Below are 24,060 nucleotides of genomic sequence, written 5' to 3' on the forward strand. Positions count from 1 at the left end.
GGAAGGCAGGCGCCGGCGTCATCCACTGCCGGCGTCACCCCGTCCAGGACGAAGAAAGCTTCGGCCTCCCCTTTTTTCCCGTACGGAGGAAGAAGAAGCCCCAGGACCGTCGGATCTAGGGCGGACGGCTCCTCCCGGCCGTCGGATCGGACCGCATTAAGCTGAACCGGTACCGGGCCCTAACTAGGCCGCGGCCCCGTAATGGCCCAGGAAGTCGGCCAAAAAAAAGAAGAAAAAAAAAGAGGAGGCGCGCCCGAGGGCGGCCCAGCTCGCGCGCAAGGCCAGCCCGAGGCGGCCCAGCTGGCCCAGGCGGCCAATGAGGCTCGGGAAAATTGCGAAAAAGCCCAAAATCATGGGGAAATTGCCAATAAGACCCTGAAAATTTTGGGGAGGCCTGTAGGGCCCCTGATTTTGCAAAAAAGTCCTCCGGGACACCGAACTTCTCGCAAAGAGGCCCCTGGGGTCCCGGTTTTGCTAAAAATACCCTCCGAAGCTCTATTTCTCGCAGAGAACATCGTCATGGGCATGGAATCTCCCCACAACGCCTCCAAGACTTCCATTTTTTGCAGGAAAAACACCAAGTACCTCCGGTTCTCACAAGGGAGCCCATCGGAGTATCCGTCAAGGGACACCGTCATGAACCCAAGAGGGACGAAAAAGATCAAAGGTCTCGCACCGGAGGTTGACCCGAAGGCATTCTCAATGCCTCCAGCTCAAGGGGGCTACTATTGTAGTAAAATAAAACCCTTATATGGGCCGGGCCGTAAATCCTACGTGGCGACGACCAAGTCAACATTTCGCAAGCACGAATCAAAGACACCTAAGTGGCGCGGTCAATCCTACGTGGCAGAGGAAGACTAGTCAACGAGTCAAGCCTCTCATGTCATGGTCAAGGGGTCAAATGAGCTAGAGTGGGGGCCAAGAAAAGTGAGAGGAGGGGGCCCTTGGTCCATGGTGGACCATGGACCAAGCCCTACTTTTCTCACATGGTGCACACAAAAGCTATGGACCAAAGGAGCTAGTTTTACCATTTTGTCCCCACTTTTCTCTCTCCCTCAAGGGTAGCCATGGTCATTTGTCATGGACCCCTAGGCTATAAATACCCCCCATGGGGGCATGTATCATTCACTCTCAACTTGAATAAACTCAAGGGGAGAGAGCTAGAGTCTCTTGCAAAGAGCTCTAGTTTCGAGATCCGGGAAGACGCGTTCGGCCCGGACTCGAAGGAGAAGGGGTTGGGTTAGAGTTCCGAGGGTATCCTAACCTCGGTACTTGGAAAGACGCGTTCGGTCCAAGTACGAAGCGGCCCCGATGAACCTCTCGCCAAAAGGTGTCTTGGGAAGATCCGCTCGTCCCAAGTCCTCGGCTAACAACCCCCTCGAAGTCTTTCCTAACATAGGATTAAGTCGCACCCGCAGGGTCGACCGAACCTATTCAAAAAATATCGACGTGTCAACTGGTCCAAATGTATGGCGACCTTCGCTATAAGGCCGGCGTACACGCCCTATATTTATACCCGCACTTGTGCCATCGAGCATTGGCACCCCTTACTCTAATTGTTGTCAAGGACAACAACGGGTTGTTTTAAAGCGTGCCTTTTAGATTGAGGTTTTTTTTTGCTAGGTTTGTTGGATATCTCGCGATGTATTTTCTTGTTGTATGAAACCATGCTCGATTCCTAGTCTTTATTTCTCATTATTGTTGGTTTAAAGCTTCGCCCCCTCCCCCTCCTTATCTTTTTAAAAGTGTCATGTGTTTATTTCTATTTTTAACTTGGATGGTAGTCTTTTTTCTTAGTCCCTATGGTCTAAATTTTTACAAATGAAGAATGCTATTTACGTAGCCAAGGGGCAGTAATAGTGGTGGGCTTTGTTGGATGCAGCGTGAGGTCCATACAACCAGTGGTTGGTGGACTTCACACGGGCTCAGTATGCTAAATCTTACCACGCACATATTGGGTGAGACGGCCAATGATGTGGTGTTCGGTCCCGATGGAGCAAGATGGGCGGTCATGGTCAGCATAGAGGTGCGGAGGTCACATGAGTGTTGCGAGAGTGCGCTAGCTGGATCCTAACCACGAAGTGTTCATCGAGCAGCACACGCAGGAGGAGAGGGGGTTGGCGGTGGCGCATGTGGAGGGGAAGGCATGGCGCATGGGAGATAATCGAGAGAATTTTGGGAATATAATATAGAGAGATTGCTTTGGGGGAGAGGGGATTGGGAAAATACTAGGGTTAGCGGGTTAGGAGTTTTTTTTTCAATATTGAGAAAGTGGGCTTAGTGTGTCAAATTTTACCACTAACGAGCCACTCTTGTGGCTCACCAATGTTGTATAATAATATACAAGATTGACATGCTAAACTTTAGGCTCATCAATCCCCTTTTGGAACATAGGATTTTCATGAGAATTTGACAGAAAAGTATCCTAGGAGAAATTCTCCCGTGGTTCCCTTTGGAACGTAGAATTGACTTCGAAAATTTCCAATAGGAATCCTCCTCTTTTAAGAGGATCCCAAACAGTTGCTCAAACCTTGTGTTTTCACTTCCTCTGAGAAGTTCAATGAAACATGTGTTTTTATCTCTTCTAGTCTTTCTCTCTGAAATAAAATGATTTTGTAAAATTCATGTGAAGCACTCAAATAGCTATGCTCTACAATTTTTGTGTTTCTGATTTTTGTAGCAATCCACAGAATATGGCAGCAAATTTATGCATTTTTCTCGTTCATGTGTTTTTCCTATCTTACGGTCCAAACATGATCTAGTGGTACTATCCCATCGACGATGACTCCATGTGACGTTTAATACCCCTAAACATGTTTTTTTGCGCGAGCCAGTGAAGACCCATCAACTAAGAGGGTTTTCCTGGTAGTGTAGCTAGTTGAATTGCTGGCGAGGCCCTGGTCTGCATACCTCTTTTTGGCCAATGGGCTGACTTCCCATTTCTGTGTTCTGGATCGGAGGAATACAATTTTCTTTAACTGCCGTTGTCCAGATTACAAAGCCATGTGCATATTTCTAGTTCATCAGTTTGATCAACTGACTGTGTATTACTCCTCCCGTCCCATAATTAATTCTTGTCTCAAATTAGTTCAAAAATGAATGTATCTATTCCTAAAAAGCGTCTAGATACATGTAATATTTCGACAAAAATTATGAGACGGAGGGAGTACATATGTAATTGAAGGCCCTTTTATAATATCATCACACGATTTACATTTTGTTACTAAGTTAAACTGATGATCTAGCAACACCCGCATGACTTATAAAGCTTATATACCGGAATGAAGGTAGTGATAAATCTTAATCCCTCCGATTCATATTAATTATCTCAAATTTGTCCAAATATGGATATATCTATACCCAAAAAGTGTCTAGATACATGTAATATTTCGACGATTAATATGGATCGGAGTAAGTATTTTCTTTAAAAAATGCGAAAGGTTTTACTATACTTGTAATCGCGTCTAATCTTTTATACGGAGTACTTCGTGCTGTATCTCAAAGTAATGAAAATTGTATAAACATCGTGGCCTGGTCTCCGAGAAAAAAGATTCGTAGAGTGGTCCGGAAAAGCACAAATCGCAGCGCATGAACGATCAACGGCATCAAAAGGAGACGAGACAACCAGTGGACACTGGGAGGAGGACGAGGCGGTGGATATCGCCATGGCCGCGCTTGCCGCCCAACACCACCGTGTCTTCTCCTCCACCCCCTCCACGACCCCAAGAACTTATCTCCTGCACCACCTCCCTACCCCATCCTCCTCGTCGCGTCGTCCCCATGGCGGCCCCAGAGGCGCCCGCCTTCTTCGGCGCGCCTCCGGGGACAGCAGCGCGGTCCCTGCTGCCAGCTCGTCGCTGGAGGAGCTGTCCCGGAGCTGCACCACCTGGTCATGGAGAGGCATGAGCGTGAACTACCTGGTCAGGGGGGAAGGCCCGCCCGTGCTGCTCGTCCACGGCTTTGGCGCCTCCGTCGCGCACTGGCGCAGGTGAGCAACCCGGTGACGCGAGCGCGGCCAGGGCCGGCGATCCTTGCCCTGATGAGAAACGATTCCTTCCTGTAAATCGCAACTCTGTCCTTGTTTTTCTTGGATTTCCTGCCGTGGCTTAATTTACTGTGTTGAATTAGCTTGATAAGGGGCATGGGTTTTCTTCCCCTTGAGCAAATTGGACACGGCTTGTATGTAATCAGTTCTGCACGCAACGTGCTCGATCGATGAACTAGCGAAGCGTTTACGGGTATTTAAATCTAATCCACATGTATTTACTGAACATTTCGCTTTCAGGAATATTGATGTGTTATCTGAATCAAACACCGTTTATGCAATTGATTTGCTCGGGTTTGGGGCGTCAGACAAGCCCCCTGGATTCTCTTACACGATGGAAACATGGGCTGAGGTGAGTCCTCAGTTTTGCTACCAGCTGATGACAGATCAGAGCGTTTGTTAACAAACTGCGTGTTTTGTGACAAGCAGTTGATCCTTAAGTTCTTGGACGAGGTCGTCAAGAGCCCTACTGTGCTTGTTGGCAACTCTGTGGGAAGCCTCGCATGTGTCATTGCTGCGTCAGGTTAGACATCTTCTACTAAGGCTGCATCCTGGAAAGAATTGCTCTTCGTACCGCATTTGTGATAGCTTACGGACCACGGTACTGGTAAGGTCACGGCAATAACTATAGGCTGCAGTGTAGCGTACGAACTGTGTTCGTGTTAGGATGGAGTGGTTGCAGATTCATGAAAATCTGCTTCGAACCAGCTTTTCTCTGAGCTGGCTCTGAAGAATGATTTTGCAGTTGGCAATTATGTCGCCATATGATAGAGTAGTTGCAGGATGACTTTCTTACGAATTCTTCGGATGTGACCTTTCTAACCAGGTAGATGATACCCTCTGTTCCAAAATAGATGTTGTTTTTGCCTTTACAATACCATCACTTTTTGTATGAATGTATCTGTAAAAGATTATTCTAAATGAATATCGTGAATGAGTTTCACAACAACTCTTTCTTTTTGCGAGAATTTTCATGACAACTCTAGTGGTATCATTTGCACCTATCTAACCAAAATGGGATTTTATTAAATTAAAGAAGTTGGACTGGACAGTTTCTAAAATGTCATCTGTTTTGGAATGGAGGTAGTAGATAGTAATGCACGAATTCTCTTAACAGACCCGAAGTTGCAAAAGAAAAAGTGTTAGTACCTCCTTTAAATCATTTCGTTCCTCTACCTGCTCCAGCACTAGGCTTAAGGATGACATCTGTATGTTAATGTTAAAAAACAGACTCTAGCAGAGATCTTGTCCGGGGTCTTGTTCTACTGAACTGCTCAGGTGGCATGAACAACAAAGCAATCGTTGACGACTGGAGGATTAAGTTGCTCTTGCCTCTGCTTTGGTTAATTGACTTCCTGCTGAAACAAAAGGGAATAGCATCCGCCCTCTTCGAGCGTGTAAAGGACAGGTATATATGTCTCACTGCATAGTTTCAGTAACCCAGTCTCATTGGTCATTGACATTGTGATGTATGTATACTCACTCCCCACCTGAATTAGGAAAAATCTGAAAGACATCTTGCTATCGGTTTATGGTAACAAAGACGCAGTGGATGATGAATTAGTCGAGGTAATAACAATATGCTCTCAGTTTTGTTGTTTCTTCAAGAATGCATCTCGACGATCTCGTTATTGGCAAATGACAATCGATGGGGCTGATGCTTCTATGTACAAGTGTTTTGCAGATCATAAGAGGGCCGGCTGACACCGAAGGGGCTCTGGACGCGTTCGTGTCGACGGTGACGGGCCCGCCAGGCCCTAGCCCGATAGCCCTGATGCCCAAGATCAGGATCCCGGTGTTGGTCCTGTGGGGAGACCAGGATCCTTTCACCCCGATCGACGGGCCTGTGGGGAAGTACTTCTCCGGCCTCCCGTCGGAGCTTCCCAACGTGAGGCTACACATGCTGGAGGGAGTCGGGCACTGCCCGCATGACGACCGGCCGGACCTCGTGCACCAGAAGCTGCTTCCTTGGCTGGAAGAGCTCCCCTCTGCGACCGAGCCTGAGGTGGCGCTAACTTAATTAGTGAGCTAACAATCAGCCGAAGGAATTCGTCTTTCACTTCACCGTAGTGAACTGAGTCGTTTTGTTAATACAGAAGATTCCATATCATCGGAGAAAAAAAAGCCATACCATCTCTCGGTGTGGAAATGCCCCAGTTATGTACAGTAAAAATTACTGAATTTTGTTTCTTTTGGCGAGAAAAATACTGAAGTTTGTGTTTCTTAAAAAAGATTGAGTATAAATTCAGTCTTGATGGCTCAAAAATCAACAAGTAACAACAGCTACTTGTGTTCTTAAATATAATATATGTTCTGACTTTGTTCTAAGTCAAAAAAAAATTCAAATTATAATAGAAAATATATTAATATCAATCTACAATATAAAATAAGTAACTCTAAAATTTTTACTTCCTCCGTCCAACAAAGTATGTCACAACTTTGATTAAATTTGAATGCATATATACACTAAGTCATGTCTAGATATATCCAAATTTTGACAAACTCAAGACATCTTTTGTTGGACGGATGGAGTAGTTTATTTTTTTATAAAAACTTGGTCAAACTTTATAAGTTTGACTTAGGACAAAAGTTAAAACATCTTATACTCTATTTTTTAATGTCTATATACGTTTGAGGTTGTCTTAAGTCAAACTTTGTCAACTTTGATCAAGGAAAAAAATGTAATATGAAAATATACTTTGAAATAGTCCTAAGTCCTAACACTACTTTTTTGGTGTTGTATATATATTACCCAGCCAAAATTGACAAAGTTTGACCTAGGACAGACCTAAATATAGAGATATTTCGAAACGTATTTCAGAACAAAGAAAATAGATACTCCACTAATTATGAAAAAGTATATAACAACACACAATCACCATCAAACAAAGCAAGCGAGACAACATTGGACGACGTACAAGGTCTCAAGTATCATCGGCACTGGTTCCATATTGCATTCCACGTGCAACTGAATGCCAAATGGTTTCTCTAGAAAATGACCGGCAGAAGCAGGACGATCAGAAGGTTCACCAAATAGAGCTTCTTTTCCCCTGCTGGGCAGCAGCAGCCTCTCTCCTAATCGTTCGACCTAATTAACGAACATGATCCAACATTGTAAGGTTATCTATGAGAGCAACATTAATTTTCAGTTTTCCACTTCTTCCTTTTCTTTTATTTTTGTGAGGAAGAAGCGGATCCCCGCAAAAGAAAAGAAAAATTCAAAATCAATGACTCACGAAAAATGGGGGCCCCCCCACCCCACCCCACCCACCCACCCCACCAACCGTCTTTGCCGATTGCCATCCTCTCCTATCCGGCCGGCCTCCATAACCTGAGAAGTCCACGCACCCGAGCAGAGCTTCTTCCTTTCCACAACAAGGGAAGGGAAAGGACCGCCTGTCACCAGAAAACTAAGACCACAATCCAATGATATCCTCTCCTTCCGCCTAGATCTTCTTTGACTCCCAGTAGGGCGTAGGGCGTCTCCAACCGCAACGTCAGCACCATCAGAAGGGAGATTTGATAATTTGCCCCATATCAATTGATCATGTACCTCATATTAGTTTTGTTTTGATTATTTACCCCATTTTTATTAGACATCTTGATGATTTGCCTTTTTATGTCTATAAATTCATTCATATGATACGTTGAACGGACAAAGAATAATGCGGCCTTGGTCGGGTGCCACGCTACAGCACCAAGGTCATAAATTAAAAGAAGACTTGTCGGGTGGCACAACATGGAATGAATCCTGCAGCAACACAAATCCAACAGACTGTGCAATAGCAAATCCGATACATATAAGCATTTAAACATAGTGAAAACAAAAGGCATACAAACCACATATAAAGTATTTCCTCTGCCCCTAAATATAAAATGTTCGAGCTTTGTTGTAAGTTAAAACTTTTAAAACTTGATTACAAAATCTAATTTAATATATTAGTAATTTTTAGATATTAGTAATCTAATTACAAAATCTGAGTTAAAATTGTAGATATTAGTAATCTAATTGCAAAATCTAAGTTAAAACTTGGAGGATACTAGTAATTTAATATTGTAGATATTAGTAAAAAAATTATATATACTTGATCAAAGTTTACAAAATCTGCCGTAGTACAAAGCTAGAACATGTTACATTTAGGAAGAGAGACAACCGTACATATAAAAGTACAGGCTCAACAAGAGCACGACGATGGAGATTAGGACATAGTGGGGCTAATCATCATTTTGGTTCTCCAAGGTGGGTTTTGCTTCCTGACCCCAAATAGGAAATATATACTTGGTCTCCACGTTGAAGACAACAACGGTCACAAGAGCCGTGGCGACTGTAATCGGGATTGTAATCGTGAATAGATCATCATCAGTAAGCACAAACCTGCGGTCATCATGAAAAGCGAGTTAGAAACTGATGAACAGAATCAAAAGAAAACAAGTAAATTACCGTGAGGACGACGGAGGGGTTCGACGGAGCAGGTCCAGCAGCTCCTTGTTCTCCTCCAGGGCGCATTTTGCAGCGTGGGGGTGTCCCATCTGAGTCTGACGAAGCAGATGAAGCAACTCTCGCTTCTTCTCGTCTATTCGTGGGGCAAGGCTCGCCGTGGGTTCTGCTGCATTACCACGTGGCAATTGCATCTGAATTTTTTAAAATAGAGCCACATTACAAACACAAGCAATCTTGATAAACCGACCGATAAAAAAAATTAAACCGACCCAACGGTGAGTTAGTTGGGTCCTTTATCCGGACTGTGGAGTCAAACGCGAAAGGAGGGCGGACAAAAACTAAATCTGATTTTGCAAATTCGAAACGGCCAAGAACAACGAGCGCATGCATACCTTGTTAACAAGATTTGGTGATTCGGCGGAGCTGAACCGACGAAGGGCGCTTGGGAGCAGCCCTCGCTGTTACTCCTTGACGGCCGCCGTGAGATACGCCTGCAGTCGCAGAGGGGGGCGACCGCAGATCTTATTCGCCACAGATCGAAGTGCTGCTGCTGCCATCGAATCAAGAATTCAAGATCGATGATCATTCCGTTCGCAGATCTTTCTAAATCTTATTGTCTGGGCTGTTGTTTCCTCGAGACCTCGAACCTCTTCTTGTGATCCCCCTCTCCTCTCCAAGTCCTATCACTATATACTGCTGATCCTGGGTTCCCCTTGTCCGACTCGAGGACGGCTAGTTACCGAACATGATTCAGCGGGACTCTGAGGTTTCTATATACAAGAGCAATATGTGCACGAAAAGGATTGAGGGATTCGGCACCATCGGGATTCGGGGGTGAATTCGGAACCATTGGCTTTGTCGATCTCTGCCGCGGCATCCGCTCTGTGACCTGCTAACTGAAAACCATAACCTCCTTGATCTTGATGTACCGATGCGGCCAGAGAGGCAGGCAAACAACGAGGAGGCCGGCACTGATGATAGTATATCGGGGAATTGCTGTCGTCGGGAGTTTCCTCAAGGTGGTTGAGTTGGAAGTCCGTGGTCATCAACTTCCTTATAGCGACCCTGCAATCAGGACGCCCAACTTCAGAATCCATGACTGGACACTCACCACATATACCAAAGAGTATAAGACTTCAGACCACTGCTAATTCTTGGCATGACTGGGTTATTGACTGTACTGTTCGAGCTTCTGACATTGAGATCAGCGAAGCTGCGCGGTCTGGACTGATGAATTTACGGAATTCTTTGTACTTGTGGGGATGCGGAGCGGAAGTTGCAGAATCTCCACACATGTCAACCCGTTCTCAGCATGGCTTCTTGCTATTGACATGTGTGGAGATTCTGCAACTTGTGGGGATTCTTTAATTGGTCACGAGGCTCAAATTCCTGCACCCCAAGGCATGGCTTCTTGCTATTGACATGAGGAACAACAGAGTACAAGGAACGTCTACGATTGTGACTCAAAGAAGAAAGGATTCTTGTGGCTTGCATATTGTGCTAGTACGATCTACAGTTATATGAATGCGACTATTCCAGGTAATTAGCTTAGTAATTATATTATAGCATCATATACCCACTCCTATGCACAACATGAAAGTGATAATTAAGAAGGATCATTGACAACCTTTAAGGCTTGGACATGTGAACCCCCAAATACGACTTTGCATGCATCTATTTCTGTTTGAAGGGCGATAAATCACTTGAAAACGTAGCCAGCGAGGATTAACTTAACATGGTAGTTGTATACTGATATGAGTTCAAATACGTAATCCTTTTAGCTTGTATACTGATAAAATTTTCTTACATTTTCATAGTCGTGACAACCTCTACAAGTAACTTACAGTACTAGATTGTAAGTTTGACTACTAATATATGAAAATATTTTTCGTCAAAAATATATATATGAAAATATATACTTCCAACAAAAGATGTCTCAACTTTGACTAAATTTGAATGCATTTATACACCAAGTCATGCATAGGTGCATCCAAATTTTAACAAACTTGAGACATCTTTTGTTAGACGGAAGTAGTATGTGGATTGTAAGTTTATTACTCCCTCTGATCTGAGACAAGTGTCTTGACTTGGAAACATATCCTTTGGTGAATAGCTAATCACGTTTAGTAGTATCTGTCCTTGATCTCTTTAGAACTATTCCCTTCGATCCTAAATTGTCGTCGAAATATTACATGTATACGTTTTTTAAGAAAAATACATTGGACAAATTGACTCAATAATTTAGAATCAGAAAGATTACTAATCATTTCTTTTCGACTTCTCCACACGTCACATCAGGATCTCTATCAGGTTGGCTAATTGTCATCATTCCAAAGCCAGGCGTAACATTTTCTTTCGTCAAATCTTGTCCATCCATATCCCTATTCTCCATTCTCCTGGGCCGTTCAACAGTAAGCCACTTGGGCTTTTAGCTACCAAGCCAATAGCCTTATATCCCACTGGCTCGTGCACGCTGTTTTCTCTTGGGCTGCCGCAATGCTTGAAACGTTTCAATTTCTAACTCCTGCTAGCTAAGAGATGTCAAATTTACAAGAAAAAGAAAAAACTCCGGCTGCTAAGAGCCGGAAATAGGCCGACTCGTGACAAGATATAAATTGTACTTCCTCCGTCTCATGCTAAATAACAAAATATTATATGTATGTAGACGTTTGTTTGGATATAGATACATTCATATTTTGACAATTTTGAGTTAGGAAACGGATATACTCCCTCCGTTTCATAATTCTTGTCAAAATATTACATCTATCTATATACTTTTTAGGAATAAATACATCCAGTTTTTGATCAAATTTGAGACAGAATTATAGAATTATGTAACAGAGGGATTTAGTAATCACGTTAAGATCTCGTTCTTCCGATCACCGGTATGCACCGTACCGCTGAGATGGGGCGATTGACCACCGTGTTGGAATCCCGTTAAAAAAAAAGACCACCGTGTTGGAATTAAAATAGGGAGGGAGGCTATCTAGCTGGACAGCTAGCGGCGGTGATCGATCGAACGGCCTCACCGCTGGTTTGAATTGCCAACGTACTGTTGAAGAGACCATCGAAGTACGTACATACCCCCACCGTGTGCTCCATCCGTCCAGCAATCGATCTCACCGCCAGAATTGAATGCTCCTCTTGCTCTTCTTTTCTCCAAAAGAATGGCTCCCGTTTACCATGCCTAATTTAATTTTGCTGAGTGCATTATACGCACGTCGGTGCGTACGTACACGAAAACGATGCGACTGGAAGGGGATATATGATACAAAATGCTCGGAGTAATTTCTAAGACTGAATTTTACGAAACCATATTTTTTGAGGATAGCGTTTTACCGGACCACATTTAATTCTATGAGTCTCACATAACCATAATTTTTGGAGCAGTCTGTCTCACAAACCCAGATCGGGTACTCCCTCCGTTCCTAATTAATTGGCACCGGCGTTTTTCAAAAAAAAAACCTGTAAATTTCCAAAATAAACCTGCAGTCCACGTTCTATTGGAACTTTTGCAAAAAAATCCCTATAAATTTTCAAAATTAACGCGCAGTCCATATTTAATTGAAGATGTGAACTGCAGGATTATTTCGAAAATTTACAAGGGTTTCTTTCCAAAAATGCCGACACCAATTAATTAGGTACAAAGGGAGTAGTTGATTAGAACGTTTGATTGTATTTCTGACTGGTAGGACCCACTTGTCATATGCCGGCCCGTTTTTTTGCCACGTCAGCTCCCGGATCCGATCCGATCCGATCCGTCTTTCAAGAGTAGGCGTGGCAACGAAACGGGTCGGGTCAGGTCAGCCCGTCCGAGATGACACAAACGTCCCAATCTACCTGATTTGGGTTCTGCGAGACAGGCTGCTCCAAAAACCGTGATTTTGCGAAACTACTAACCCCAAAATGTGTGGTTTGTGAAACTTACTCTATTTCTGAACAACATCGAATTTGATGATTATTCTGCCGTGCGTTGTTGGGAACTTCAAAAAACGCAAATGACTTAGGTTAACATTAGCAGTAGTCTGATCATCATTTTCTAATCTCTAACTTGGTTACACAAGTCTTCGCGATCAACTGATCGGATGATTCTCAGCGGCACGTGACTAAGAAATACGTACTCCTCTCTCCGATCCAAAACAAGTGTCTTAGTTCTGAACTAAACCTAGTTCAAGTATAGTTCAAAACTACAGCAATTATTTTGGATGGAAGGTAGTAGTAGTTTTTTTCTTAATCCTCTCAGAAATAGCAATAGTGTTTTCTAATTAACTGAGTTTTTATTTCTCATCATATCGGATATCGATAGCATCTGTACATGGAACACTTGAGAGGGGGATCAGCGGACGCAATGCAACGAGACAAAGCAGCCGTGAGCACGCATCTGATCACCAGCTAGACAGCTACTCCACGTATTAAAGTGACTTTTTATTACATGTATGTATCTAAACGTTTTTTAAACATAGATACATACATATTTGGATGACCCAAATATGCATGCAAGTTTATTTTGTACTCTCGGTCCTTCAATTTTTGTCGTGGTCTCTGGTTTTAGAATGACTTGGACTAAAATCACGAAAGAAAAACATGAACGAAGCGTGGTGCACCAGCACCACATCCCACAAAATACGTACACGTATAGCAGGGTTCATCAGTAATTCACGCGCGCACGCAACACATAACATCGGTCCAACAACGCCATATACGCATGCATGCACGGACCCGCGATCATTCTTGCATGGAAATTGAAACAGCTGCATGAAATGCGTTGACCTGCCAGTGCCAGGAAAAAGAATAAGGGAAATCCCAGAACTTTTGGCATATCTCATCCTTGGCTTCAGTCATATCGCAATCTTTCGACGACCCCCCTATATATGCATGCATGCTCAAGTCACGACCTGGATAGATCACGTGACGCCGGCCCTATATGGCTATATCTCGACTCCGAGCATGCGTGAACTTAATTGGCTTGGTCAGATCAGATCTCGTCGCCTAATTAATCAGCTTGTCCTACTTGTACACGTACGGATGCTACCGTGAGAATGTCAGTGGAGTCTGTCGCCGACATACTATTAATTCCTTAAATTTGCATATGCTTGTACCCACACATGCATAGTTAGTCAAATAACTCTACAGGAGTACTCTCTCCGATTTTAAATTGTTATTGAAATATTACATGTATTTAGACGTTTTTTAAATATATATACATTCATATTTGAACAAATTTAAGTCAAGAATTTAAAATTAGAAGGGGTACTTAGATCAGAGTGGGATGTTCTCTGGTTTTCCGCAGGTACGACCGTACGAGTATGCTAGCTAGCGCTCCTTGGCTCTTTCTTCTTCTACCCTTATTACCAGTAGCCAGCAGCATTTCCTCTCTTCACGTGGAATACTTATACGTTGGGCGTGGCTAGCTGGTAGCATCCATGGACGCATGTAAGGTCCCAGCCCATTCTATATATGCAACGGCAGACGCTGTCAGAGACTCGTATATGTACGTGTGATGGACTCATGCTAACATGCAGGGCCCCGAGCTTCGTTTAAATACGTGCATCCAAAAACATCCATCATTTATCCATCGGCATGTTTGTGTTGATTGTGATCCAAATCTCAGTGGTCGGAAGTTCCTGCTGAACTTCCGGCCATTCCAGCCGTCGGAAGTTTCGGCTCAACTTTTGGCCGAACCTCCGGATGTTCTCTGTTATTTTTCGGAAAATTGCGGAACTTGCTGCGAAATTTTCGGATATTCAAGAATATGCGGAACTTCCGGCCTCCAGTGTGACCGTTACGGATCTGAGTTGTCTTAATGCTCCTGCTATATATACCTCTTGTAAACCGCCGTTTTGGGTAGAGTTCGCACGAGTTGAGTTCGTGAAATCTCCCTGACGTTGTAAACACTTCCATATAGTGAAGTTTCGCTGGCTGGCGTCCGTGGTTTTTCCATCTCGTTGTTTGAGAGGGTTTTCCACGTTAAATCCGTGTGTCCTTGTGCTGTGATTTCTTCTTCGTTCTTCGTTCTTACTTGTCGCGTTCATAACAGGTGGTATCAGAGCCCCAGGTTCCGCCTAGGGTTTGCAACATGTCTACCTTGAAGTTCGATCTGCCGCAGTTGGACTACACCACACGATTCTCGTTGTGGCAAGTGAAGATGCGGGCGATTCTGGCGTGATGATGAATGGATTCTTGATACAACATGTTCTTTTCATATTTGTTGTAACAAGAATTGGTTCAGTTCTTATGAGTCTGTGCAGACTGGAGATTTTGTGCGTGTGGGCAATGACAATCCTTGTCATATTGTTGGCGTTGGGTCCGTTCAGATCAAGACCCATGATGGCATGACACGCACGTTGAAAGAGGTGAAGCACATACCAAGAATGGCAAGAAATTTGATCTCACTTAGTACCATGGACTGTGACGGGTACAAGTACGCCGAAGGGTGTAGACTTTTGAAGGTATCTAGAGGTTGTCTCATTCACATGATACGTGATATGAATTCTGCCAAATTATATGTTCTTAGAGGTAGCACTTTGCCTGGTTTTGCTGCTGCCATTACGCCTAATGATTCTGATGATTGTGCAAAAACGAATCTGTGGCATATGCGTCTTGGGCATATGAGTGAACATGGGATGGCAGAGTTGGTCAAGAGAGAGCTGGTTGATGGCTGCAACTTGAGTAACCTTGAGTTTTGTGAGCACTGGATTTATGGTAAGCACAAAAGGGTTAAGTCCATTTCTTCTATCCATACCACCAAAAGCATATTAGATTATGTGCATGCTAATGTTTGGGGACCCTCCCGTAAGACTTCTATTGATGGTGCTAATGACATGCTTACCATTATTGATGATTACTCAAGAAAAGTTTGGCCTTATTTTCTGAAACACAAATTTGATGTTTTCGGTGCTTTTAAGAAGTGGAAAGCTATGGTAGAAAACGAAACTGAAAGGAAGGTAAAAATTTTGTGTACTGATAATGCTGGTGAATTTGTTTCTGATGAGTTTGAGGAGTTTTGCAGCAATGATGGTGTGGTTAGGCACTACATAGTTGCCCGTACTCCACAGCAAAATGGCGTGGCTGAACGCATGAATAGAACCATCATCTCGAGGGTCCGTTGCATGCTGTCCAATGCAGGTTTGGGCAGGCGTTTTTGGGCTGAGGCAGCTTCCACCGCATGCTATCTCATAAACAGGTCACCTTCTATTTCATTTAACAAGAAAACTCCCATTGAGGTATGGTCTGGTAAACCTGCTGATTATTCACAGTTGAGAGTTTTTGGTTGCACCGCTTATGCTCACGTTGATAATGGAAAGTTAGGGCCTAGAGCTGTTAAGTGCATTTTTCTTGGCTATGGTTCTGGAGTTAAAGCTTTCAGGTTGTGGAATCCTGAAGCTAAAAAGATTTTGCTGAGCAGAAATGTTGTCTTTAATGAAAAAGTTATGTATCATGATGCTTTGTCCACTGATGCCTCTCGCATTGAAGAGGAGAGACTTAAAGTGCAGGTGGAGCACGTTGATGAAATTGTTGACAACGATGATGCTCAGGTTGATCATGGTAATGATGATGGGAACAATGATAATAATGATGATATTGTTCCACCCTCACCACCTGTTTTGTAGCAACCCACACGGTCTATTGCAGCTGACCGTCTGAAGAGAAATAAAGGTCCTCGCCCACGTTTAATTGAAGAGTGTGATCTTGTTTATTATGCTTTGAGTTGTGCAGAACAGGTGGAGCATGATAGTGAACCGGCCACATATAATGAAGCAGTTGTTTCCGGCGACCGTGTGAAGTGGTTGTCTGCCATACAAGAGGAGATGCAATCTCTTGAGAAGAATGGCACATGGGATGTTGTGCCCTTGCCTAAACAAAAGAAGGCCGTTCGTTGCAAGTGGATTTTCAAGAGAAAAGAGGGTTTGTCTCCTGACGAGCCTATGAGGTTTAAGGCAAGGTTAGTGGCAAAAGGTTTCGGTCAAATATCAAGTATTGATTATAATGATGTGTTCTCTCTAGTGGTAAAGCATAGTTCCATCCGTACTTTCTTTGGTATTGTTGCTATGCATGATCTTGAGCTTGAGCAGTTAGATGTGAAGACTGCATTTTTGCATGGAGAGCTTGAAGAGGAAATATACATGGACCAACCTGAAGGGTTCATAGTTCCTGGTAAAGAGGAGTTTGTTTGTAATTTGAAGAAGTCCCTTTATGGTTTGAAGCAATCTCCTAGACAGTGGTATAAAAGGTTTGATTCATTTATGATCTCACGTGGCTTTAGTAGATCTCAGTATGACAGTTGTGTCTACATTAATTTGTTGATGGATCACCTATATATTTGCTGTTATATGTTGATGATATGTTAATTGCTGCCAAGAGCATGAAAGTAATCTCTACTTTGGAAGCACAACTAGGTAGTGAATTTGAGATGAAGGATCTTGGTGCTGCTAAGAAAATCCTAGGTATGGAAACTAAAAGGGACAGAAAATGTAGGTTGCTATTTCTTAGTCAGCAAAGTTACATTGAGAAAGTACTTCACAGTTTTAATATGCATGATGCAAAGTGTGTTAGTACTCCTATTGCTTCTCATTTCAGCGTTGCAATGTCCTACTTCTGATGAAGATATTGAGTATATATCACGAGTTCTCTATTCTAGTGCTGTTGGTTTCTTGATATATGCCATGGTTTGTTCACGTCCTGATTTATCATATGCTATGAGTTTGGTCAGTCGTTACATGGCTAATCCCGGTAAATAACATTGGAAAGCTATTCAGTGGAATTTAAGGTACCTTCGTGACATATCCAATGCTTGCTTGAAGTTTGGTAAGATTGATGAGAGACTCGCTGGCTATATGGATTCAGATTTTGCTGCCGACTTGGATAAGAGGAGATCCCTCATAGGTTATGTGTTCACGGTAGGTGGATGTGCTGTGAGTTGGAAGGCAACACTGTAACCAGTTGTTGCTCAATCTACAACCGAAGCAGAATATATAGCTATTGCTGAAGCTTGCAAAGAGTCTGTTTGGTTGAAGGGGTTTATATGCTGAGCTTTGTCAAGATGTTTCTTGCATTAACCTGTTTTGTGACAGTCAAAGTGCTATTTACCTTACTAAGGATCAGATGCTACATGAGAGAACCAAGCACATTGATGTCAAGTACCATTTTGTTCGTGACATTGTTGCAAAAGGTAAATTGAAAGTATGCAAGATCAGCACTAATGATAATCCTGTTGATATGATGACAAAGCCTGTTCCTATTGCTAGTTGGTATAACTGTTTAACCCCTAGTGGCTGTTGGCGCCAAAAGTGTTTTTTTATTGTTTCAAGAGTTGTTGTTGTTCATGCTACAAGGAGAAATTTGCTATAAGGAGGAATTTGTCTCAAGGTGGAGTTTGTTGATTGTGATCCAAATCCCAGTGGCCGGAAGTTCCGGCCCTACTTCCGGCCGAACCTCTGAATGCTCTCTGTTGCTTTTCGTGAAATTGCTGAACTTGCTATGAAATTTCCGGATATTCAAGAATATGTGGAACTTCCGGCCTCCAACCAGAACTGTAGGTGTGACCGTTACGGATCTCATTTGTCTTAATGCTTCTGCTATATATACCTCTTGTAAGTCGCCGTTTTGGGTAAAGTTCGCATGAGTTGAGTTCGTGAAATCTCCTAAACACTCCCATGAAGTTTCGTTGTCTTGCGCCCGTGATTTTTCCTTCTCGTTGTTTGAGAGGGTTTTCAACGTTAAATCCGTGTGTACTTGTGCTGTCATTTCTTTTTCGTTTTTCGTCGTTGCTCGCAGCGTTCATAACAGTTTGTTGCTCGATAAGTTGACTTGTTGCCGATGAGCTGCTCGTGCATGCATGATAGATTTTTTGTTTATTGTTAAATTGTCGATCACCAATCTCGCCGCTTAGGCATGAAGTCCAACCGCGCGCGGCCTCACATGGACCACCACGCAGTACTGTCCACACACATGAGCTGCCCGATCACCGTGCATGCGTGCACGCGTGTGGACTCACAGTGCATTAATTGGAATGTCACAGCTAACTTAATTAGCTAGAGTCACAATGCTGCCTCAAATAATTTCTGATCAGAAAAAAATAGCTGCGAGTACTTAATTACTACTGCGCACGAGGGAGGTGCAAAGTACCATTATAAACTATAAAACATAACTAATCCCCTAAAAATTGCAAATGTTTAAATAGTTGTGAAAACTACTTTAATCTTTGGGAGTGTCTATTTCTCAGTCGCTTAAGAAATACTCCGTAGTTATTTCTCAATCAACAATAGTAGACATCCAATGAAGATTTTCTTATCCATCGGAGTTACATTAATTTTACACGAATCTCAATGATTGAATCAAAAAGTTGTTATCATCGACTGAGAAATAGTTAGCAAAACCGTGTTAATCTTTTACACAGGGGAGCGACAGATATTTGATGAAAAAAGACCTGCAGATGGAGAGATCGAAACCAGGATGATCTAATAATAAGCAAGAACGCCCAGATCGATCACAAATGAAAATGCAAGCATCCATCTCAATCACAGGCCTAGAAGGGGCAGCCGCCCAAAGTTGTTGGCATCTCGGCTAGTCTCTTTCCCTTCTTTAACTCCCTTTGTTGGTGACCACTTCTTCCCAAAAGGTCACTGGTACCGTTTCTCGACTGCCCATCGAGTGCTTCCTGTCCAAGACTCCAAGTGCCTATCCGGAAAATCAACTAGCATAGTATGATTTTGTCGCAACCCGGCTGGCGGCCTACCTAGTTGATCAATGCTTTCTGGATCTATGTTCTGCATCGCGGTCAGCTTATAGTTTACTTATCTGTGCTCTGCGCATGCAAGTAATTAACACGGTATAATTACACAAATAGAAAGCATCAGAATTCAGAAGTGGTAGAAACCAAGTTGATTTGCTGAAGTTCAAGGTGACGTGCTGCTCTGAATTAAGTGTCTAATATTTCCTGGATCTTGCAAGGAATTCCAGCTCAAGGCCAAGAAGCTTCTCTAGCTATAACTAAAGCAACAAATCCGCACATATCACATCAATGTATAGGAAAACACATGTATCTAGTTCCCCGGCCCTATATTCTCTCTTTGTTTTAATAATCTTGGGTAATATTATTCAATTACCAATTTAACATTAAAGCATTTTATCTAGCTGTCGTGTTCGTCAAAATAAAATAAAAGATAATATAATTTTCGATGGCATATAATTTTTAAAATCCCAAATAGAAGTTTTGTTTTGATCACTATGACGTACTACGATCTTCCATGCACACCAGGATGAATTGAATTTTCTATTCTTTATGGATATGTGCATGGGATGCGGAAGCAAGCAGGTATAAACAAGCCCGCCTTTTCAAAAAATGAATTAAATAAAAAGTGTTTAATTAGAATGTGTAGTATATACTCAAGTCCTCAGTTTATGGTGCAATTTGATCAAATTATGCACAAACTCCAAAGATATTTAGATACGATCAATTTTGTTTGCTCTCCGACAAAAAGCACTCTTTGTGTTACTACGACGGTGAGGCCCACCTGTCAGTGACATAAGGCGTGCCATTTTACCAAAGACAAAACTAAGTGGGCGGATTTGAGCAAATTTCCCCTCCTCCACATCTATACTATAGTAGGGTGACCTTGGCCAGCAGTTGGAAGGCACCTAAGGTATCTACTCACTCCGATCCATAATAAGTGTCACACACTTAGTACAATTTTGTACTGAGTTAGTACAAAATCCGAGACACTTATTATATATGGATCGGAGGAAGTAGTGTTTAGTAGCCATCATAGTCATCACCAAGTTAATTTATACAGTTCAGTCTAGCAATAGCATGATGATTAACCAACCAAATTAAGCATCCACTCCAGTATATATCGATGGTGCAAACCCCACTCTCTTATCCTCTCCTCCTCCCTGCCCACTTGATTGCACCCCCAAATTCTTTGCCTTCCCTCAGCTACCTGCTTGCCCTAGGACTTAATTTGCTTTGCTCGCCGGCCAGCCGCGCCGTCGTCCACGCACGCTATGCGGGCAATTGACACGGCGAGGGAGAGGGAGCTCCAGCCATGAGTAGAGACATCGACGAAGGAAGCGTTCCGGGCGCCGTTGCCGGAGGAGGAGGGGAATTAGAGGGCAGCGAACCTGTGGCCGGCGGCGGCGAAGTCGAGGCAGCCGCCGACTCGCACGAGAACGACCTGGTGATGCCGGGGTTCCGGTTCCACCCGACGGAGGAGGAGCTGATTGAGTTCTACCTCCGGCGCAAGGTGGAGGGCCGGCGCTTCAACGTCGAGCTCATCACCTTCCTCGACCTCTACCGCTTCGACCCATGGGAGCTCCCCGGTATGACGGTATATACAGATCTCGGCGAATCGAGGGCGTTAATTAGTTGATGATCTTGGCGAATTGCAGATTAATTTCGTGGTGTTTAATTTGGAACGTGTAGCAATGGCGGTGATCGGGGAGAAGGAGTGGTTCTTCTACGTGCCACGGGACCGCAAGTACCGGAACGGGGACCGGCCGAACCGGGTGACGGCGTCGGGGTACTGGAAGGCGACTGGGGCCGACAGGATGATCCGCGGCGAGAACAGCCGGCCCATCGGGCTCAAGAAGACGCTCGTCTTCTACTCCGGCAAGGCCCCCAAGGGCGTCCGCAGCAGCTGGATCATGAACGAGTACCGCCTCCCGCCGCCCACCACCGACGCCGATCTCTTCTACAAGGTAGTCGTACTACTGTTAATTGAGGGAATTCGCGATCTCTCTTCTAGGGTTTTGGGGGCCAGATCGAGCATGAACTCGATTAGTTTTGAAAATTGATGTCCACCGAACCAGACTCCAGCTTGCTAGTAGAGTAGTAGTTGTTCTTCTTGATGCGGCCAATCATCAATTTGATCTGCTTTTTGCTCACCGCTAGCTAGCGCTTTACTTTGCTCGCATGATTTATATGAACATGTGACATGCTTTTCTTTCTTTCTTTTCAGATCTAGGAGTTTAGGGTTTGCTTTTTGCTTGTTCTTTTTGGCATACATCAGGACATGTACAAAAGCTGCCCTGTTGAAATTCGGAATTCCTCTTATAGCTAGCTAGATACCACCTGCATGTCTGCCTTGCAGATTCTCCAAAGCTATTTGCATGTCCAAGTTAAACAGTTAACTTAGGTTCCCCTTTGCTAAATTATTCAGATCTGAACTTAATTGAAGCATTAAATTGCGTCTCCTAGCAAGATTCCCGATTCATGTTTTACAGCTGGCAGCATGCATGCTGCGAGCACTCACTTCATGCATATGCATGAGCGTGCATATCTTCAGTGAGTCCCCTTCTCGCTCACTCAATTTACCGGCTTACTGAGCATATCCCCTAGTACCACGAACTCATCTCTCTAAGAAACTCGTTGAGATATATGTTTGGTAAAATCGGTGGCAATTAAAATTACTGTATTCCTAAAAAAATTAAAATAACTTTAGCTTTGACATCCCTGCCGTAACTGTTGAATTTCTTTGATTAAGTCATGCATGTATGCTTTGCTTAAGAGTGGCTATCAACCTAAATTTTCACATTGTCTCATGCAGTCCGAGATCTCGCTCTGCCGCGTGTACAAGCGGTCCGGCATCGACGATGGCGGCCACGGACGCGCCTCCTCCAGCAGCAATGTCCAATCCACATCGTCAATGCCGGGACCTTCCCGGACCTCTGCGCCGACGGGCCGGCAGCACGGGCCATCACCGACGCAGCAGCCCACCAGCTTTCACCTCATCGGCCAGGCCCAGTGCTCCACGACGGTGCCGCCGCCGGCCATCGTGGACGTCCAGGCCACGGCCCACAACGCTCTGCATCCGCCTCCTCTTCCCCCGGGACCGTCGTGTGCATATGATGAGCACGCTCCCCTGATAGGCAACAGCTCGACGCCCGTGGACGACGAGCTGAGCAGGCTGGTGGGCCACGGCCAAGCCTACGCTATTGCTAACCACCAGGACGCCGGCACCCACTTCTTCCCAATGCCACCACCCCCGGCGCCTCACCCCCTCGGCGTGCTGCCGATGTCGCCCGCCGCTGGCTCTGACAAGCTCTGGGATTGGAACCCTGACACCACCTCCAGCAAGGACTACGGTGGTTCTAGTTACAAGTGACTCCAACCAAGTTAATGTAGGCCTGGGAGGAGGATGCATCCACATGCATGCATATATATGCTGCCAATGGGTCAGTGGCACCATGCATGCATGCATAATTCAGATCAGTTTTCACAGCTGCCTATATATGTTAATTGACCACAGTTAACTCTGAAAATTAAACCATGAACCTAGACTTTATATTTATTTATTTATATATAGCCTTTACTCACTACACAGTTATGTAGTATATATGTTACTCCAGTAAGTAGTTTATACGTGATCAAAAATTAAAGATATATAGAATTGAGTAGTTTAGTCAAATTAGTGTTCAGTCTAATTAATTGTTCAGCATATACTCATATATTGTACACAACTTCTCTTGCTGATGAGTTCAACAACTAATGTACTTCTTGGTGCACATTGGTAACACCAAAAATCTTCGAACAAAACGTCCCTTTGCCGTCAGATTTGAGACGATGGGCGGCAGGAGGAGAAGAGGGATCACTGTTGCGTGACAGACTAGAGGGCGCAACACCTAGCCTTTGATGCCGCTGCCAGTGTGGCTGCCGTGGACGCTTAGATCTGGCTCTCGGTGACGCTACGATTGTGGGTATGGAACAAGAAGACGGAGAAAAGGAAGGCAGGAGACAGTGAGGCGACACGGTTGACGAGCGCGAAACAGGGGGGGTGGTGTTTGTGCTAGAAGACACACACTCTACAGTCACTTCATGAAAAAGAAAAATATAATTTTTGTCCCAACCATCATGAAAGTTTTGGTTTGGTCCCTCAACTCTGAAACCATCTAAACTTAGTACCCAACCATGAAAACCATACAAACCCTAGTGTGAGAGATTCTCCGCTCCGCCTCCACAATGCGGCAACACCGTACCTCCAAGGTGATTCTCCACCCAGTCGGCTCCTGCGCACTTCCTATCGTCTCTGCATTGCCACCGCCACCCCATGTCATGGCTAAATCGCAATTGCTGCTTCAGTAGGGTTTCACAGGGACGGGGATGTCAACAATAGTTGGCCGCTGTGGTCTGTGGCAAATTTCTGGTTGAAGCTAATCGCTCGGCTACAAAACTGCCTAAGGTGGGTCGAGGGACTAAAAGTATACGGTTTTGGATAATTGGGGGACCAAGTTTCCCCAGTTCCGAAGTTGAAAAACAAACTTAGAGTTTCTAACCTAAAACCATATGGTGTTTGATACTTACAGTTGACATGCAACCAACTTCTTCTTAATTGATGAAACAGTCAAATCTTTTGCCTTCCTTATAAAAAAAAGACAGTTCCTTCACCAGTTAATCTGCATGGAACATGAAATAATGTATGCATGATTGGAGGGAGACCATTGCAGCAGGGGTTGTTTGTTTCTGCATGATTGGAGCCAAGACTTGCAGAGAGGTTGTTGGATGTCAGATACAGGGTGAGGGTTAACTGGCTTGTGCATGGAATAATTCATGTTATTATTGCAGCAGCTTTTGCCCCTG

At 44.0% G+C, this 24,060-nt stretch overlaps 2 protein-coding genes across 3 annotated transcripts; both read left to right on the forward strand.

The window, feature by feature from the left end:
• Positions 1–3,591: 3,591 nt before the first annotated feature.
• Positions 3,592–6,311, forward strand: LOC100835010 (pheophytinase, chloroplastic). Its single transcript, XM_003566185.3, has 6 exons — positions 3,592–3,988; positions 4,286–4,397; positions 4,475–4,568; positions 5,276–5,453; positions 5,545–5,614; positions 5,730–6,311. The coding sequence occupies exons 1-6, from the start codon at positions 3,666–3,668 to the stop codon at positions 6,063–6,065; spliced, it is 1,113 nt and encodes a 370-aa protein (XP_003566233.1). The 5' UTR covers positions 3,592–3,665; the 3' UTR covers positions 6,066–6,311.
• Positions 6,312–20,326: 14,015 nt separating this feature from the next.
• LOC100835933 (NAC domain-containing protein 22) lies at positions 20,327–22,891 on the forward strand. 2 transcript variants are annotated; one of them, XM_014898324.2, is made up of 3 exons: positions 20,327–20,804; positions 20,908–21,185; positions 22,031–22,891. In XM_014898324.2, the coding sequence occupies exons 1-3, from the start codon at positions 20,531–20,533 to the stop codon at positions 22,586–22,588; spliced, it is 1,110 nt and encodes a 369-aa protein (XP_014753810.1). In that variant the 5' UTR covers positions 20,327–20,530; the 3' UTR covers positions 22,589–22,891. The 2 variants fall into 2 exon arrangements, with proteins under 2 accessions (XP_014753810.1, XP_010231368.1); XM_010233066.3 differs by having other exon boundaries at positions 20,331–20,804; positions 20,908–21,182.
• The last annotated feature ends 1,169 nt before the right edge of the window (positions 22,892–24,060 follow it).

Source organism: Brachypodium distachyon, chromosome 2 (genome assembly GCF_000005505.3).
Source record: "Brachypodium distachyon strain Bd21 chromosome 2, Brachypodium_distachyon_v3.0, whole genome shotgun sequence".
NCBI lineage: Eukaryota > Viridiplantae > Streptophyta > Magnoliopsida > Poales > Poaceae > Brachypodium > Brachypodium distachyon.

Coding starts and splice junctions, on each gene's coding strand:
- LOC100835933 (XM_014898324.2), top strand. CDS start 20,531: ATGAGTAGAGACATCGACGAAGGAAGCGTTCCGGGCGCCGTTGCCGGA. Junction 20,805..20,907: donor CGACCCATGGGAGCTCCCCG/GTATGACGGTAT, acceptor TGGAACGTGTAG/CAATGGCGGTGATCGGGGAG. Junction 21,186..22,030: donor CCGATCTCTTCTACAAGGTA/GTCGTACTACTG, acceptor TGTCTCATGCAG/TCCGAGATCTCGCTCTGCCG.
- LOC100835010 (XM_003566185.3), top strand. CDS start 3,666: ATGGCCGCGCTTGCCGCCCAACACCACCGTGTCTTCTCCTCCACCCCC. Junction 3,989..4,285: donor TCCGTCGCGCACTGGCGCAG/GTGAGCAACCCG, acceptor TTTCGCTTTCAG/GAATATTGATGTGTTATCTG. Junction 5,454..5,544: donor TTCGAGCGTGTAAAGGACAG/GTATATATGTCT, acceptor CACCTGAATTAG/GAAAAATCTGAAAGACATCT.